The sequence below is a fragment of the Vigna angularis genome, chromosome 8 (genome assembly GCF_016808095.1).
Source record: "Vigna angularis cultivar LongXiaoDou No.4 chromosome 8, ASM1680809v1, whole genome shotgun sequence".
Classification (NCBI taxonomy): Eukaryota; Viridiplantae; Streptophyta; class Magnoliopsida; order Fabales; family Fabaceae; genus Vigna; species Vigna angularis.
In genome coordinates, this window is record NC_068977.1 from 11,369,242 (window position 1) to 11,389,244 (window position 20,003).

The 20,003-nt window shown below is 31.9% G+C and overlaps 1 protein-coding gene across 1 annotated transcript; it reads left to right on the top strand.

The window, feature by feature from the left end:
* Window positions 1-5,153: 5,153 nt before the first annotated feature.
* On the top strand, window positions 5,154-16,275 carry LOC108345923 (protein ABA DEFICIENT 4, chloroplastic). Its single transcript, XM_017584778.2, has 6 exons — window positions 5,154-5,344; window positions 5,751-5,982; window positions 6,487-6,587; window positions 7,288-7,416; window positions 7,692-7,780; window positions 15,999-16,275. Exons 1-6 carry the CDS (start codon window positions 5,300-5,302, stop codon window positions 16,135-16,137), a joined length of 735 nt encoding a protein of 244 aa, XP_017440267.1. The 5' UTR covers window positions 5,154-5,299; the 3' UTR covers window positions 16,138-16,275.
* Window positions 16,276-20,003: the final 3,728 nt, after the last annotated feature.

The following is a 20,003-nucleotide window of genomic DNA, read 5'->3' on the forward strand; positions in this document are numbered from 1 at the left end:
GAAGTCCTTTTGTGTAGATATCAGTTAACTGACATGCAGAAGGAATCGGCAGTAGTTTAAGTAAGCCAGAAGAAAGCTTTTCCCTTACAATATGGCAATCTATTTCAATGTGCTTCGTGCGTTCATGGAAAACCGGATTTGCAGCAATATGAAGGGCAGATTTGTTATCACAGAACAAGACTGCTGGTTGTTGAAAAGGTACGTGAAGATCCTGTAGAAGAAAAGTTAACCATTGAATTTCGCAAGTAGCTGTGGCAAGAGCTCTGTATTCAGCTTCTAAGGAACTTTTGGATATAGTGGCTTGTTTCTTCGATTTTCATGAAATAAGTGAGGAGCCAAGATAGATAGAGTAACCAGTAATACTTCGTCTAGTATCAATGCAGCCTGCCCAATCAGAATCGCTGAAGCCTTTCAACTGTATGATGTTATTGCTGGGAAAGAAAATCCCTTTTCCAGGAGCACCTTTAAGGTATCTAAGAATCCTGGAAGCTGCTTGTTGATGATCTGTGTTGGGATTTGAGAGAAATTGACTTAGTTGTTGTACTGCAAATGAAATATCTGGTCTAGTGTTGGTGAGATATAACAATCTACCAATCAATCGTCTATAAGAAGATGAAGCTGCATCATTTAGAGGTTGGCCAGAATTTGTGCTGAGCTTTGTATGATAGTCACAAGGAGTGGAAACAGGCTTAGAGTGTAAGTAACCTTCATCTTTAAGAATGTCCAGAGTATATTGTCTCTGAGAAATGGAAATACCTTCTTTGTTTCTAGCCACTTCAAGACCAAGAAAGAATTTAAGATTGCCAAGGTCTTTAATCTTAAATGTTGCGTCAAGAAGATGAGTAATATGAGTAATTTCTGTGAGATCATTTCCTGTGAGCACTATATCATCAACATAAACCACTAAAATAGTGACATTGGAATCAGAATGTTTGGTGAACAAGGAATGATTAGATGCAGATTGGAGGAAGCCATTAGATAAGAGGAAATCAGATAAACGAGCATACCATTGTCTGTCTGCTTGTTTAAGACCATAAAGGGATTTTTGTAACTTGCATACTTGATTGGGTTTGATACAGTTGAGCCCTGGAGGAGGTATCATATAAACTTCTTCATTTAATGTACCATGAAGAAAAGCATTATTAACATCTAGTTGCTTAAGATGCCAATTTTGTGTTACCGCAAGAGCTATAACCAGTCTAACCGTTGTGATTTTAACCACTGGAGAAAATGTATCTAGGTAGTCTTGACCTTCAATTTGAGTGTAACCATTGGCTACCAATCTGGCTTTATATCTTTCAATGCTTCCATCAGCCTTGTGCTTGATTTTGAAAACCCATTAGCAGCCTACAACAGTTTTGTCAACAGGTAAATCTGTGATTTCCCAAGTGTTATTTCTGGCCAATGCATCAAGCTCATCATCCATGGCTCTAACCCAGTGAGGATATTTGGATGCCTCAAAATAAGATCTAGGCTCAATGTTAGCAGAGATATGCATAATAAATCGATAATAAGGTGTTGTAAGTTTCTTATATGAAATGACAGAAGCAAGAGGATGTTTGATACCTGAAGAATGAGAGGTAATAGTTGATGCATAAGAAGTTTCAAATTCAGATAGTCTTGAAGGTCTGTTTTTCTATCGGGTGGATCTTCTAATGTTAGGAGCTGGTAGAGTGGAAGGTGAACTGGGTGGAGAAGGATGCGAAGGATCTGTATGAGGTGTGGGCATACATTGGTCAATATAGAGCAAAGGTGGGTGGGTGAGAAGGTGGGAATTAGAAGTGGTGTATGATTCATTGTGGTAAGGAAAACAACTTTCATGGAAGACAACATTTCTAGAAATCTCAATGGCCCTGGTTTTGAGGTTGAAGGTGATGAAGCCTTTTTTGTGTGGTTTATAGCTAAGAAAAATAGCGGGTAAGGATCTTGGATCAAGTTTATGTCTATTGTTTGACAAGGTGTTGACAAAGAAAAGACAACCAAAAACTTTAAGGGTGGTGATATCAAAAGGAGAACTGTATAATTGTTGGTGTGGAGAATGATTATTTAGGAAAGGAGTGGGAAGGCAATTAATGAGGGTAGAGGCATGAATAAGAGCATAAGACCAAAAAATGTTTGGTAAGTGTGCTTGAAAAAGAAGAGAGCGGGTAACATTTAATAAGTGTTGGTGTTTTCTCTCAACTAAGTCATTTTGTTGGGGGGTTTCAACACAAGTTGTTTGGTGAACAATTCCAGTATTTTTATAAAATTCGGCCATAATAAACTCAGTTCCATTGTCAGATCTAATGGTTAGGACCTTGGTTTTAAATTTTCTTTTAGCATAGGTAATGAAAGATTGTAAATGTGATTGAGTTTGAGCTTTTGAGATTAAAGGAAACACCCATACATATCTAGAAAAATCATCAACAATGGTTTAAAAATATTTATGACCATGAATGGAAGTAGCAGCATAAGGACCCCAAATATCAACACGTATTAAGGAAAAAATAGAAGAAGCATGAGAAGTACTATGAGGAAAAGAAGGTTTTCTTTGTTTAGCCATATGACAAGGAGTACATATAAAAGAGTGATCAAAATTAATCACAGGATATAACTGTTGCATTATATGTAACCTATCATGGGATGGGTGGCCTAATCTGTAATGCCAAATATCAATGGCTTCCTTATTACAAATTGTGGTGTTGATGGAGCTAAAAGAAGTCTTGAGTGTATACAATCCATCTTGTGCATCAACTATACCAATCATCTTCTTGTTGTGTTTGTCTTGTATAAAACATTGATTGTCAAGAAATATTAGTTGAAAATTATGGACTGTAGTAAGCTTGGAAACATATGTAAGATTGAAATTAAATTGTGGAAGATATAGGACATTAGAAATAGACAAAGAATCATTAATCTTTACTGTTCTAGAATATGAGGCTGTGGTTTGTTGTCCGTTTGGTAGTTTTACTGTGATGGGATCAATAGCCTTATAGGATGAGTATAGATTCAGGGAAGAAGATACATGATCACTGGCTCCTGAATCTATAATCCACATGACATGGTCTGTAGCATGAGAAATTGGTAGCACATTACCTATAAAAGAAGTATTTGGAGAGAAAGTTGTACCAATTTGATTTATGTGGGAAGTAGTTATAGAGAATCCCAATTGTGTTTGTTGTTGTAGCAGGGCTATCAAATGTTGATATTGCTGAGGAGTGATTTTTAACTCATTCGAGTCAGATACTTGAGTGTGATCAATGGGTCCTTCAGTGTTACTTGTGGCAGTATTGTTCACCATAATAGGTCTGTGCAGTTTATTCCCAAGAGGGTAACCATGCTTCTTAAAGCATTCATCAACAGTGTGTCCAGTGATATTGCAAAAAGTGCAAACCTTTGAGTTGTATGAACCTGAATTTGATCTTCTGCCAAAGCCTCCTCTATTTGATGAATAGCCTCGACCTCCTCTTATCCCTTTGTTGTATGAGGATCTTGAAGATCCTGATGGATAGCAATTCTTTTTGTAACAATTTTTAGCCGTGTGGTAATCTTTTGCACAGAATGTGCAAGATACATTGTTACTGGCATTTGTTGTGGCTGCATTCAACATACTCATAGTACTCATGATAAGATTCTGATCAATGGCAGCCATGAGTTAGTTTGGTAAAAAAACGCAAAGAAATCAAGAAGGGGCAAGAACCGAATGAAGATCAGAGGCACAACAGAACTCTTCAATTGAAGAGCTCTGATACCATCTTAAATAATGAGAATCATCATTCAAACCAAGTATTGAGATTGCAATGCAGAGGAAGAAAAATAGAAAAACAAAAATAGTTTTTGTATTATCCCAAATCTGCATAATGCAGATACAGATATTTATACATTAAGATTATAACAAAATTAGTTATAATTCTATCTAATCTATCAGTTATATCAACAGAATAATACCAAACAGAAATAATAACAAACAAGATATTAAATCCTAACAAGATATTAAATCCTAACAAGATATTAAATCATAACAAATATTAAATCCTAACAAGATCATAACAAATATTAAATCCTAACCATCGGGGAGACACAAACTCCAATGAGATCTGAGTCTAACCATATAAGGGATTGACACCACTCTTTATCCAAAATCTTAAGGCAATGGGTTAATGAATCTTTCACTTAGATTTCCAACAATTATAAAATCTACAGATTCAATGTACTCGGAACCACCGTCACTAAAATGTTACCAGGAATGACTTGGCCTAATTGTGATTCTTTGAGTTTTAATTTTTGTGGATACTGAAAATTGTGTCTATATTTTTTCAAGTGTTGGCCAAGACAGAGAGGAAGGTAAAGGTGCTGGAAATTATTGAATGGAAGTATATGCCTTTGTGCATGTGTGCTAAGTGACTGAAACTGCCAATAGCTTAGGTGGTTGTAGTGTTGTGGTGTTGAGAGCTCTTTATGTGTGGTTATCTGATAACAAGAAAATATCCTTAAAAAAAATTGGAGGAAGGAGATGAATAGTGAAATAATTTAATAAATGTTAATTGAAACCATATATATTGAAAGTTTGTTTTTTATACATGCATGATATATAAAAACTTATATTAATTTAAAACAATTTAATATCTTATTTATTTATCGGAATTGACATAATTTTAAAAAAATGTTAAAATATGAACAATTTGGTTCCATCATTTATTTTTTTTGTTTGCTTTTAACAAAATTTAACATTAATAATCATGATATAAAATTATAATTTAAAGTGGTATGGGTAAAATTTGCTTTTATCTAAAGTCACTTATAAAAGTCATTTAGTTTGAAATTTGACGTTTTGCGGATATGTAATTATGCATATTTTACATGAAGGAAAAAAAAAATTAACTGGCCCTTCCAAATAATCACACAAGTGGCAAAGTGACCCATCAACTCAGATTACTTTGTTCCATTGTCAACTCTAGATACGTAACCATCTGAATAAAGAACTGAATTATAACTCCCACAATCCAATGTAAATGTAAGTGTGTAACAGACAAAAGATCATGGAAGTGGAGTGCAAATGTTGTCCTTTTTTTAGCCAACTTTTGGTGCTATGTGCCTTTACCTGTCTTCCATACAACTCTAACTCTTTACAATTAGTGGACTCTTACCCTTTTGTATCACTTTTTTCTGTGCTTGTTTGTTCTTCTACTTTGTTTCTTGGAAAGTCCTGTCACCTTTATCTACTGTGCATTACATTACACTATATTATATATGAATTAGTTATATATGAATTAGCCATTTGTTGCTGAATGTAAGTAAAATTCTTGGTGTTTCTTCAATCATGGCTTTCTCTTCCATCTTTTGCCATTCTCCGTCACTATTGAAGGTACAGTTTTCAGTCTCTGATATGATCTCTCCGTGTTTCTTTCTTCATTTTAAGGTTGGATGTTTGGACTTGAATAAATATAACATTACTAATGAAAGTGGAACTTAAGCATGTTTTCATATTGGAGATATATGTTTGTCATTCAATGCATAGCAAGTAGTGTGTTGGTACAACAAAGGAGTTATATTTGTCAAACAAACTTGTTCATTGTCTTGCACATATATTCCTTTTGTTCATATGTCCTTTCTTGTGCATAGTAAACAGGACTGATAAGTAATTCAATAATCATTTTCAGAAATTGCTTATTTTAAGCGGTTTTGATAGATCTTGTTGTTTTGTTTATGGTTAGATAGTGTCTTTGAGGGTTCAAGAAAGTTACTTACATTTGAGATTCTTTTTCTTATAGATTGATCACTTGGGGCAGACTGAAAAACCTTGTGGTAGAGTTCAAAAGGGGCAAAAGTTTCCTTTCTCTGTCAGAAGTAATGGTGCTGAGACTGAACTTTGTAACCAGAGTCAACTTAGTCAGAGAAGTAGAGTCAGAGATTGGAGTTTCATGAGAGGATCAAGAGTTGCTATGAAACCAAAAATCTTGAGATTGGCTCCTTCTCGAAAAGCCCCTCGTGTATATGCTTCATGTAATCCCTCAGCCACATTTACTACTTTTGATAATCATTTTCACTATATCATGATTATTGTGCCAAATCAATTTAAGAACTCTAATAAAGTTACACTTTTAGCATTCTTGGTTTTGCTGAAAGATGGTGTTATCAGATGCTACCTAGCAAAAATAAATTTCTTTGAGTATCTACTGTCAATTTTCCTCATGAAATTTATCCTTTGATTCTGATCATTACAGTAATCTGGTGCAGTTTGCTGTCACATCATTGTTTAATTGATACCATTTACAGTTCAATAGGACAACCAATTGCATGTGAGAAATTTCAAGTGTTAGATGTTTGGATACATAAACTCCTTCAGTATCATTTATGCTCTCTGTATTAATTTTATTGAACATTCCTTGCTTTGGTATAACAACCTTCCTACATTCAACTTATTTATAATCTGCATTTTTCATTTTAGGAAAATGAATCAGAGCTAATTAAGTTTCCTATATTCATTTCTCTACCTTCTTAATGTAGGGTTGTCAGGATCAGAACTTGCTAGCACTGCCTTTACATTAGGAACAACCGCAGTGCTTCCATTTTACACACTAATGGTTCTAGCTCCAAATTCTGAACTAGTATGTTTCTTTCTAAAAACATCTTCAATATGTCACAATACCGTTTGTTTTACAAATATATGTATAAATATTCTTAAGAAAAAAATTTTAAACATAACTCAATTTTATAAAACAAACTTCAAAGATAAATTTTGTACTCATTTATATATTATAAATTTGTCTTATTTTTATTTGATGTAGGATTTATAACACACACTCCTCACGTTAAGACATATAGACTCAAGAGTGAGATTAGACACTAGTATGTGGTTCGACAGTGGTTTGATAACAAGTGGTACAAATTGTTCAACAAACAACAAATATCAGTATGATCAGTTCTAGATGACTTGGAGTTAGGTTTAAAATTCACTTATTAATATAATATCAAATTCATTCAAAGCTTATCTTAGTAAAATTTAATTTTTGTTGGGTTTATTAGGTCACCCATTATCAGACCATTATTGGATCACCCCCTTAATGTATAGTATCAATGTCTTGATGTGAAAGGCTGGAGACTCGTATCAACTAGAAATAAGATAAATTAGGTTTAAAGTGTATATCTTAATAAATATATTTGTTAAGTTTTTTCCTCATGTTGTTCTACATAACTAGCATATAAGTTTGTTGTGCTCTGAATCTTCTGAAATTTCCTTCTCATGGGCTTTTATTTCTGCATACCTGTGATGTGCTTGATTCATTTTCCTGGAACCCAAAAATGCAGACTAAGAAGTCTATGGAAAGTAGTGTACCATATATTGGGCTTGGAGTTCTATATGCATATTTATTGCACCTTTCTTGGACCCCTGAGACAGTTGGACTTATTTTTGCAAGCAAATATTTGCTACCAGAGGTATGTATACATCAATAAAGTTAAGACTTAACTGCACTCATAAGGATGCAATTGTACCATCTTAAATTGTACAATTCTGATATCTCAGTTAACACATAAAATTGAGAGACTCAAATCTCAGTTTTCTATACTTATACCCGAATGGTATAAATTACTGTGCTATTAAAATCACACAATTACAATTGAGCAAAAAGTGCTATTAAGCCTAAAGTTCGATTTCCATGACCAAAAGCATTGATATATTACTGTGCTATCTTCCTTTGTACTCGGTGCAGCTGACTAGTATAGGGAAAATGTTCTCCAGTGAGATGACTTTAGCCTCAGCATGGATTCACCTTTTGGTTATTGATCTCTATGCTGCAAGGTTACGAATCTTTTATTTTTCCTTTGAATTAAGTTCGTTTATAGTCATTGTAAATATAATTAAATTTGATTTTAGTTCTCTAAAATATGTTAGGATAACCTTAAATGTAATAGAATTAAATGAGTTGTTTATTTGTTTAGGAGTTTTGTTGTTTTAGAGTATAAGGATCAGCAATTTAATGTATTGGTTATTAAACAATAATAGGTAATAATGGTGTCTTAATGGTAGAGTTTATGGCTTTGGAGATGAAAAGCTAAGATGTAAGTCTATGTAAATTGTAAGTGTCTAGTTAAAACAAAAATGTAGCAAACCACACATAAGCATATACAAAAAATGATAATTGAGTGTCGTTTTCCTAAAAAATTGGCATCAGAGCTAAAAGTCTAATTGTTCGAGTGAAAAAAGAGAGTGTTTGAGAAAGAGAGAGTGAGAGATGATCAACCTTGCCAACCGTGTGTCCCTATCTCAGTTGACAACGAGAGAGTGGACGAATCTAGCTTTGAGAAGATAGTAAATGTTAAATCTTCAAGAGAAGAGTGGCAGATTCTAGAGAAGGTATACAAAGGAGACAATCGAGTTAAGCACGTTTGGCTTCAAACTCTTAAGCAAGTTTAAAAGCTTGAGAATGGAGAAGAGAGAACGAGTAGCCAAGTACATAACTCAAGTGGAGGCCATGGCAAATCAATTTGATAGAAATGGAAAGGAGTTATCTGCCAATAGGGTTGTGGAGAAAATCACATGGTCGTTAACTAAGGACTTTGAGAATATAGTTTGTGCCACCAAGGAATCCAAGGATTTGTCCATGCTCTTGGTTGAAAAGCTTCCCGGGTCCTTAGAAGCGCACAAGCAACGAAGAAGGAAAAACTATGAGCCACTTGATCAAGTACTTCAGGAAAAGCTTGACTGGAAGGGAGGAGTTCGGAACACCCAACGTCATTGTCCTAGTGGAAGAGGTTGAGGACGAGGAGGTCGAGGTGATTATGAAGATCGCAAGGAGCAAACTGATCTATAGAATTGACATGGTCATGGACAAGGGAGAGGTCGAGGAGGTCGGTCAAATAACTCTAGTGTTGAGTCACGACCACTATGCAAATGATTGCATGTTAGCCAAGTGCTATAACTATGGTAAAGTCGATCATATAGCAAAATACGGTTGGGCTGAGAAGAAAAAGGAGACAAAATTACCTTAATGAGGAAGCCAATGAAGAAATAGGAATCTTGATTATGTCAAGGAGCTCAGACACTGAGATACTGAGTTAGAGACCGAATGCTGAGTTATGTCCAGGTTGTGAAATATCGAGGAGATCGGATGCCGAGCTTCCTCCAAGTTATAAAACATAGAGAAGATCGAGTGCGAGCTCAGTCGGAGCTGTATGATATCAAGGATATCAAAAGCTGAACTGAGTTGAAATGAAAGATCAAATGTCAAGGAGCAAGCTCTAAGTGGGTTGATGGAAATGGAAAACTCTGGATGCACAAAGAGAAGGATGAAAGATAGAAGAAGCATTTAAGTTTACGGGAGAGTTTTGTTAGGATAAACTTAGATGTAATATAATTAAATGAGTTGTTTATTTGTATACGAGTCCTTCAAAATATTCATTCCAAAATGTTAGACTTGACTTGCATTTTATATATGACCCAACCATTTTGTGCAGGAAGTTTAAACAACAACCTTGTGGTAACATAGCCACTAAAGCAAAATTTTTAGAGAAATGTATCCCAAAAAAGTTGAGCTACCCTTTAACAAGAAGTTTTTCTTTATACTTGTTTACAAAACCATCAAGATTAAACTTGGTCCTATAAACCAACTTTATTCAAACTACTTTTTTGTGCTTAAGTATATCAACTAATTCTAACGTCCATCAATTATATTTATATTTTACAATATGTATATTTCCATTTGTCATGACTATACCTTTTTCATATCGAACAAGTTCCACACTACAATAAAATCATAATAGAAAAAATATGTCGGTGTTTATCAGTGGACTACCAATGACCAAAATTCCATTGTAAAATGATCATTGGTATCTGTCAGTAAGCATAGATGTCCATCACTTCATCGATAAGTATCCTGGTAAATATTTATTGATAATTATCAACAAATTATGACTGTTGGTAATATTCATCGATAAAATTTGTGATTGGGTTTTCTCCTTCCTCCTACTCTTCCTCTTCTTCTTTTTTCATCTTCTTCTTTTTTCATCTTCTTCCTCCTCTCTGCAACTTCTCCTCCTCGTAGGGTCATCCATGTTGTCGTACCAAGATTGTCACCTCCAACTCATCCTCTTGCTTCTCTTACTCTTATTTCTCTTCCTCTTCCTCTTCTTGTTCCTCAATCTTCTTCTCTAACTTCGACCATCCTCATTGCCCCTCCATGTCACTAGTGTATCTCTGAGTTACCGACACACATTCGCATGATGTGTCTCTATTTCATCGACTTACCTTCACCAAGCCATTACCACACCACCATTGAGTTGTCAGTAACTCACCATAGAGCCTTTACCTCTTTCTTCTCTTCCCCCTCCTCCACCTCCCCATCTTATTCTCTTCTTATTCCTGCTCATGTCCCCTAAATACATAAAAAAATTTATTAAATTGAGCTAGAAATTTACCGTCCAGATTGTCAATGAATTTCAATAATTGTAATGATAAATTATTGACAAAAAATATTTATCAATATATAAATTTAATTTACCTACAGACAATAAAATATTTTTAGATTAAACCTTTATCATATAGCAAGCATCAAGTCCTCTCCATGATTATCGTATTTCTCCTTTTAACAATGTGTAAGTTATTGTCAATTGGTGTTCTTTACCTACACATTAACAAAATTTATTAAAATTTTCAAAATTATACTCAATTCTACTTTCATATTAGATCTTTTGTATTTTTTTAATACTTGGGTTTTCCACCCAAGCATAGAACTTCCAGAAAATGTCAACCACCACATATTTAAACTTCATAAAGTAAATTTGAAATCATTATTATGTTATCATCAATGAAAGAAATCTAATTCTATCATTCTGAAATGGTGGCTAGTAGGTCCTCAAACATTAGTATGTATTAATTGCAACATTTATCTAGTCCTTCTAAGCTTATTTTCTTTTTACAAAACACACCTAATTTCGTACAAAGTTATTTATAATAAAACATTATACAACAAACAACTCCTTTTGTAATTAGTGCTCAACAACCTTACTTCATCTTAGGATTTGCATATGCTCTTAATATGCCTAACTGATCACACTTATGGCACTTTGCATCAAGCCTCCACCAGTATTGCTTTTTGTGGATGATTAGTTTTCTTTTTAACGAGGGCATGGTGGATATATCTACTACTTTTAGAATTTTTTAGGGAGTGATAAAACAAAAAAGATGGAAGTTTAAATTTGAATGTCAAATAGTTCAATAGCCAAGAGTTCACTAGAAAATACATGAATATCCAAATCACTAAAGGTAATGGAAAATACATGTAGTGGAAGGGAAATTATTTGTGCCTATTGAGTAGAGGTGTCTACTTGACCCATGATGGCTCATGGGTCAATCCTAATCCATTATTGAAAAAACTCCATTTTAGGAAGTCCTTCAAGTGGGGACCAAAAAAGAGACCTGACCCGTAGAGCCCCCTCTTAAGTGGGTTAGGGTCAGGGTTAAGGTGGGTTTAACCCCACTATAAAACCTTTTAGTTAATTTTTAGAAAGAATATCATTTATATAAACATATAAAATTATATATTTTATTAGATAGTTTAATATGTTGTAATTTTATTATATTTAAATCAATATTTTTATATCATACTTATTATTATCTTATTAAATAAAAGATATAATAACACTTCATACTTTATGAGTTTTCATGTATTAAATAAAATATATATTTTTATATTTTTATATCATACTCATATATAACCATCTTCATGTATGAAATAACGTTTCATATATACACATTTTACGATCATCACTGATAATTTCATTCACAAACACACCAACACACAAACACAAACATGTATGGGGTAAGCTACTAATAAAAAAATCATAACAACAAGATTCATACATATTGATTATAACAACCATAATCAAATATACAACAAGATACATATCTTATAATTATACAAACCATAATCAAACACACAACAAGATACATACCTTCTAATTATATTAACCATAATCAAACACCTCATACATAGTAGTAATAACAATAGGATTCTTAATCCTCTAACATAAACAATTCAATCATACTAAATTATTCGATCATCAATCCCTAATCCTTGAACTTCGATCATCGATCCTTGATCTGTAACCCTTGATGTCATCATTAATATCTCACACATAGACTCTTGGTCTAACCACTCATGCTAACTACTTACTATAACCATTATAGTAACACCACTATCAACATAACATAAATTGGAGCATCTCAAGTACCATGATCATCATCATAGATACACCACCATCATGACTATCCTAGTTATGAACAACACCATGAGCATCACTGTACCATAATACCATAGTGGAAAGAGTCCATCTCACTCTTGTACCCTACCTCACTGACTACAGTCGCTCCTACAGCCCACCACTAGCCTCCCCTAAAGGACATTTGTAGCCTCCCTATAGGACATCTGTAGCCTTCCCTACAAATCATTTCCCTCCAATACACACAAGGCAAAAGGAAGCACATATCCATAGATAGAACCATGATTTACAAGGTACAACAAGTAAACTTATCCCCCACTCTCATGCTCATCAATCACATACTCAAGTACATCCCAACACTCACTCATGCTCCACTCTCAACCACAAGTCAAACTGACCCTAAACATAACCATTAACCTTAATCTCTAATTATCATCATGTTCCACAGCTCCTTAGGCTTGGTTCACGTCCATTCTTCATCAAATTCGTCATTTTTAACCAAAATGTACTATGATAATCAATTACCACTTAAGATAATCGATTATCTAAGTGAAATTTACCCAGAAACATCACACAGGAAGGGATAATCGATTATAATCCCAAATAATTGATTACTCCCGAAACCACACTCAAAATCAACACGTAGATAACTGATTATAAGTAATGATAATCGATTATTGCCGAATCAAAACACATCATCGACATGATTCAAGCATTCAAACATACATACATCAATCCTAGATCATGTGGAAACATAGTTAACACATCATACATGCACTCAAGCATCACATACTCATGTAAACATATTCAAACACATACAATACATCACTTGAATCATCCAGATCCAATCATTGACATGTTATACCCCCAATAATAAGGTGCAAAAGAGCCTCCGATAAAAGTACCAAATAGGGGTTTCAATCAATCAAACTAACTAAGCATAATGCTTACAAATAAGAACAAAAAAGATGAAAATTTTCCAAAACAGAGCTATTGGTGCGAGGTTGTTTTGTTGGGATAACCCTACAAAACATACATAATACATTCATAAGGAAAATTCATCACAAATATTACATAATCCTTATGCTCATTCATACACAAACTCTTACCCAAAAATAATCATAGATAATCATAATCATATACACATGTATCAAAACAAGGATTACCAATTAAGATAATTAAGAACACATATAACATACAACTATAAACAAACAAAGGTAAGTTTCCCCATACCTTGGTCAATCATAAGGCTTTATCTACAACCCTAAAACACCATCAATCTTCCTTTACACTAAGAGTTTCCTGTCGCTCTCTCTCCTTTTCTCTCAAAACGTCAATCTTCTCTCTTCCTGTGTTTTCCCTCTTTTATTTAGAATTTATAGGGTTTCTAAACACCAAATCACCCCTTAATTAATTTCTACACCAATTAAATAAAGGTAAAAGACATTTTGCCCCTAGACAAAAATATAAAAATAAAGAAATAACATAACAATTATGTTCTAACAAAATATACACTCAAGAATACTAATTTCCAAACAAAAACTCAAAGTCTCAAAACTACTTTATTTTTAAAATTCTAATTTTCCTGGATCTTACACTAACTTTTGTATAAAAAGAGAAAAAAAAACATGAGTTATTACTTCTAGCATATTCTTTAACCAAATGTAGTCTTTTGTAAGAAAAATGTTAATGTTAAATAGATAAAATGAATTTTCTTTATCTTAGGTTTTAATTTCTTTAAAATCAACTAAACATTATAAAAGATATAAATTATTTGCTTAGTTAATAAGTTAATTTTTTTGTATTGTGGTAAATAATTGATTTTTTATATATTATGTATTGTTTATAATATTTTAATAGTTTTTTAGTTTCTTTTAATTCTATAAAGAAGAAAATCAACATGATGATAAATTTAAGCATAAAGAAAGAAGTTTCATGTTAAAACATAATATATAAAAAAAAATCAACAAAATAATATTTTAAAATTTTGAGTTAAAGATAACTTTTTATATTATTTTTCTATATATGATGTAAAACATATACTTTGAAGTGAATGAATCAACATAAAGAATAATTGAAATATATATATATATATATATATATATATATATATGTGTGTGTGTGTGTGTGTGTGTGTGATTAAAAGAATTGCAAGAGTAGAAAAATGAAACACTAATAAACTACATATGTTGAACAATTGAATTAATAACAACTATTATAGAAAATGCAGTGAATATTAAAAATGATACACATAAACCACTTAATATGGTAAATATTTTAATGTTAATTTTGATAAAAAAATTCATTAAAAAAGTAAGGAATTACTTACTTAAATACGTTTATGAGAAATATTATATATATATATATATATATATATATATATATATATATATATATATATATATATATATATATATGAGAAATGCACATGAAGTTTTCTGCATTAAATAACTATCTTATATACTTTAAAAATATATTTAGTAAGTTAAGGAAAATTAAATATGTTTAGTTAGTCAAGAATTTTAATGTCTTATGTTGTTATATTATAAGCAAGCAATCAAGTTTATTGAAATCTCTTACGAAATCTATTTAGTCTATTAAAATGTTTGTATATAATTATTTGAAAAATTAAAAACACTTAGATTTGCAAATGAGGAGTTAATTACATTTTTTCTATAAAAAAGGCCTGTGGGTTGGCCTTGGCCCATAGGGCTTTTATAGATATTTTGATCTTGCGGGTTTTTCTATGATGGGTTTTTTGACCTAACGAGTTTTTTTGGTCTCAATCCACGTAAGTCAGGGTCAAACCATGTTAGGAGACCAATTTGACGAGTTTACTATTGAGACTCCTTCAAGTACAAAATATATTTTAGATAATCTATTTGTACTTGAATTGAGGTAAAATCTATTAAGTGTGAGAAAGATGATAGAGAAGAACTATTTTCTAGCATTTGAAAGAAATGAAGTGTAAAATATTTTATTCATTTAGAAGTGATTTGATGATCATCCAAATGAACGATGAAAGTTTGATTATTGAATAGAAGAAAAGAGAGGACCAAGCTTTTGCAAGCAAAAGATGACTCAAATTATTTCACTCTGAAATATTTGAGCTCAAAGTTAAAGAGTTGATGGTCATCAATCATAACATAAGTCGTGACATATATGGAATATATAAAGATAATAGAGAAAGAGCAACTGATAAGAAATTGAAGGAGAATAAGGTTCTTAATGATTTGTAACAAAAGGACTTTGTTAACAATACAAAATTGCATCATGACAATTAGTTCTCTTCAATTTGTTGTTGTATAATGATTATAAAAATTGTGTTGAATCTTGTTGAAGAACTAATTACTTTGATAATCTCTTCTATCATTAACACTTTACCATAGTGATGTTGTTCATTCAACTTGTGAATAAAAGTTGTGATCGGAAGATATCCTTATTAGCTAATGATACACTTTATCTGAAATATATAAACTAGGGTTTTGGAATTGTTTATTTTTTCATATATTTAGGAAATAACATTTAAATTCTTTAGATCATTCTTATGTGTTAAGTAGGAATGTAAGTTTCCTCATGCTTCCTAGTTTATATTTTTTATCTAGGGATATAATGGAGCTGTCCATGGATAAACAAATCCATGCATAACCAATAGAAACAAATAAAACACTAAAAGACCAAAACCAAAATTAGTCAATAATATTCTACTTTTTTTTCGTTCATATAATTCCATGATCCTGTTTAATATTGCTAAACTTTTTTCTCATTCATTTTGTTGACATATGTGTCTCTAAATCCAGACATGTTTTTCTGGATGGACTTGAGAATCAGATTGAGACAAGACATTCAGTTTCTCTGTGCTTGTTCTTTTGCCCTATTGGTGTTCTTACTCATGTCATCACCAAAGCAACGACTAAAAGTGGCAAGCGTGGATTATAGAGGGAACATGCTTGCACTCCCACAGAACAAAACAAGAATTTTATTTTAAGTTTAAGAATTTCAGAAATTCATGTTCATGTTTTTAAATTTGTAATTGTCATTGGAATTCCTCCATCAAAATATCATATTATTAGTAAATAGTTCAATCTCAAGTGTATAAATTATATTTGACAGAATGTTCTCTACAATTTTTCTTGAGTTGCAGCAAATTTTCGATTTTTACCAGACCTTCTTGGCAACATCAGAATCATCAGGATCGTCACATGACTAGAAGAATTTTTAGTTAATTTTAAATGAAAACAGACTTAAAAAAACTTTGTTTTATCTTATTAAAATTCATATTTCTAAAAAAATATTATTATCTTAATATTTAATAAGTATGTTAACGTAATTAACTTTATTAATTTTAAATTAAAAACATTGACATATACTTATTGAAACAGTAGATGAAATATACACCAGACAGAGAAGACTCGATAACTATACTATACCAATTATCCATCGAGAGAAGTAAAGGTGTCATACCTGACAGGAGAGCTTATGCAGATCTTCCCTAGCACGGTGATGCGGAAGGATGGAAGGGTAAAAGATATGCACACAATGAAAAATGAATTACAGAGAAGGAGAGAGTAATAAAGTGCAAGAGAACTATCCAGAAAAACGAAAACTATTATTGATGTGATATCTTGTCAGTTAGTACAAAAGAAAGAAATAAAAAGAGAAAAAAGAAAAAGAGTTGGGCCGTGAGCCAGAAGGCCCACCCAACAGTAGACATTATCAATACTTAACTTTATTATTAGATATCGTACGTAGGCCTAACGATATGTCAAAATTAGCATGTTAATACAGAGAATCTAAAAAGCAGTAGAATAACTATCAGAATCAAAATTAGTGTATTCATTAAATGTTGAGATAAAAGAAATAAAAAAATATTAAATATAGCAAAAAACATATATTTAACTTAAAGAAAACATATCATTTTCAATGTAAAATAAATTTTTTATACACCATTTTCTTTTACAAAGACCTCAAAGAATTAATTAAACCTAATGTTTTAGGTGTTTAAATGATTTTTAAAGATTTTGGATATACTGCATTTAATGATTTTTAATAAAAAAAAGGATTATTATTAGTATTAGTGAAAATAGTTTTTTTTGTTATTTATTATGAACCATAATAGATACGAGAGATGTGAGAAAATTTATTTTACGTCAAATAATCATGTCCGTCATGATAATGAATACATATAGAAAAAACTATTTTTTTTACATTTGTTCACTTTCTCAACGTAAGATGTCCTTCTTTTTATGTCACTTAAAAGTTATATAGGTGTTGCTCCCTTCACCACCATCCTATACTTTTTCCACCTCTCCGTATTATTTTAAATACAATTATATCCTTAAGTTAAAAAGATTTTTATTTTTACTCTATTTTAAATAATTTGAAACTCTAATTTTACTTTCTCGGCACCCACCCACGGAACTCTCCTCCTCTTTCCCCATTTTCGTTTCACCTCCCCATCTTCCGCACTTCCATTCATTTTTCTTCCCAGTTTTTTTTTTGTTTGAAAGCTTCCATTGTCGTCGTGGTGTGAAGAAGCGTCGCCGTCGTGGTGTGGAGGAACATCGAGGAGCGTCCAGAGCATCAACCAGCGTGAGAAAGTATACATCAACGGAGGTCCCCTAATAAAACAAACTCTAAAATAAAAAACGTAACCTTTAAACGGAGGTGACATCTTCAACGGATGTCAACATCCGTTTAAGGTAAAACGGATGTCGACATCCGTTTTTCCTTAAACGGATGTTGACATCCGTTGAAGGATGTCACCTCCGTTTAAAGGTTACGTTTTTTATTTTAGGATTTTATTTCAAGGTTTATTCGAATACGAGGAAGCACACACACACTGCATCACTCAACGCACTACACCACGAGAGCGACACTACACCACGAGAGCGACACTGCACCACGAGAGGGAGACTGCTTGATAATTCTTTCCACCACCACCAACCTTTGCAACTTGTAGTATCTCACAACGACGAAAGAAAGAGAGGAAGAAATATAATGTTAAAATAAAAGAAAAGTATTTTACTCATGTACGGGACTAGAATAGGTTATTAGTGAAATAGGTTGTGAATTGGTAAAATTAAAAAATAATAACCCTAAAAATAAAATTTTACTGAGGGACAAAATAGTAAAGGGGAGGTGGAGGGAGAAATGTGTGATGGTGGAGGGAGCAACACCCAAGTTATAAACAACATAATAAATTATATCCGTTAAGATAAAATCCAATGCAAAAAGTATATTTTATGTTAATTTTTTCCTTAAATGACATAAAAAATCTGTTTTTTTTTAGTATATAATTTTTACACAAACAATTCTGAATAATAATAATAATAATTAAATTATATATTGTTAGAATTTAAAAGTATGAGAGACAATCATTCATAAAAAATTACACTTATTCATGAAGGGTTACAACCATTCATGAAAAGTTACAATCATTTATGAATAAACGTAACTAATTAGAATTTGGTATCTCTTGCATTTGAAAGATGTCTGATCAACATATAAAGAGATTCTATGCTCTATTGATGTACACAGATAAAATGAGACTTTTCTCTATATTTTGTCATTCACTTAACACCCAAAACAATTCGTGAAAATTTTATTCTTGTTTAACGTTAATACTAAGAGAGAGTATCATCGTTGTATTTCTTCTTTGTATCTCAAAAGCGGATTTCGTGATCCCCTTCACTCTTATAATGGACGAAATATTGCTTTTAGGAAAATGTGTATTCACGCCTAGAAGATTATATCAAGTCTACATTGTTGTTCATCTTGATTTCCTAAGTTCTTGGAAAATTATTCCAACATATATTTCAACCTAAATACAAAATATATCAAACTATTTAAAGTATTTTGAACAAAATAAAACAAGTATGTTGAAGAATATAAGTTATCCGTTATTTTCACATCTATACCTAATTCGAAAAATGACTTTTCTCGATCACACCCCCTTTATCTAGTAACGTGAATGTGTTATTCTAAGTATGTAAGTGATTCATATGGTAAGGAGAACGCTTAAACATTAGAAATGGGCTATTTTTCTTCGTATACTGAACTCTAAATATAAATTCAATGGTAAATTACCTACGAACATTTATTTGCAAATTAGAATATTTGTAAATCAGTGCTACCTACAAATTTTATTAGTAGATAAATAAAAATTAATTTCCGTACAAAAAAAATTAATGAGAGATTTTGGTGTCAAAGGTAGAAACCATTTTAAAAGAAATAATTAGTAGGGCAGCTAGCATGTCTTTTGTTTTGGTTTGTTTTGGTGTTTGTACGAAGTTAAAAAAAAGTGTTTTCTCTTCATATCAATATTTTTGTTTTCTTTTTCTTTATTAAGGAAAGTCTTGATTATCTTCACAACATCTTGTTACTTCCATTCTTGATTTACTCCCTCTTTCCTTCCCGAATTTTGTCAATATGTATTTCTTCAATTTTTAATCATGTTATAGTTGTAGCATATCATTGTAGCATAAGTACATATAATCTCTTTAAGATGTTCTTTATAGATATTTTCATATTTTCAATTCTTCATCCTTGATACCTTAAGAATATTTTCTTGTTTGTAATAAATTTATTCTTAGGATATTCTTAAACTCTCAATCTTTAGTATATTTTCTATATAATCTTCATAAGAGATAACATCGATATATATGATAATTCAACATATTTTTCTCAAGAGAGAATGACAAACGCTCAACCATGTCATTCATAAAATAAAATATACAAGAAGATTGGGTCTATTCAGAGCTTATAAGGCCCAAGCACTAGTGCGAAATATATTTTTCACGTAT

What these genes read in the sequence shown, in the direction of transcription:
- LOC108345923 (XM_017584778.2), top strand. Translation starts at nt 5,300, where the DNA reads ATGGCTTTCTCTTCCATCTTTTGCCATTCTCCGTCACTATTGAAG. An exon ending in ATTCTCCGTCACTATTGAAG is followed by an intron (nt 5,345 to 5,750) that starts GTACAGTTTTCA and finishes TTTTTCTTATAG; the next exon opens with ATTGATCACTTGGGGCAGAC. An exon ending in ATTGATCTCTATGCTGCAAG is followed by an intron (nt 7,781 to 15,998) that starts GTTACGAATCTT and finishes CTCTAAATCCAG; the next exon opens with ACATGTTTTTCTGGATGGAC.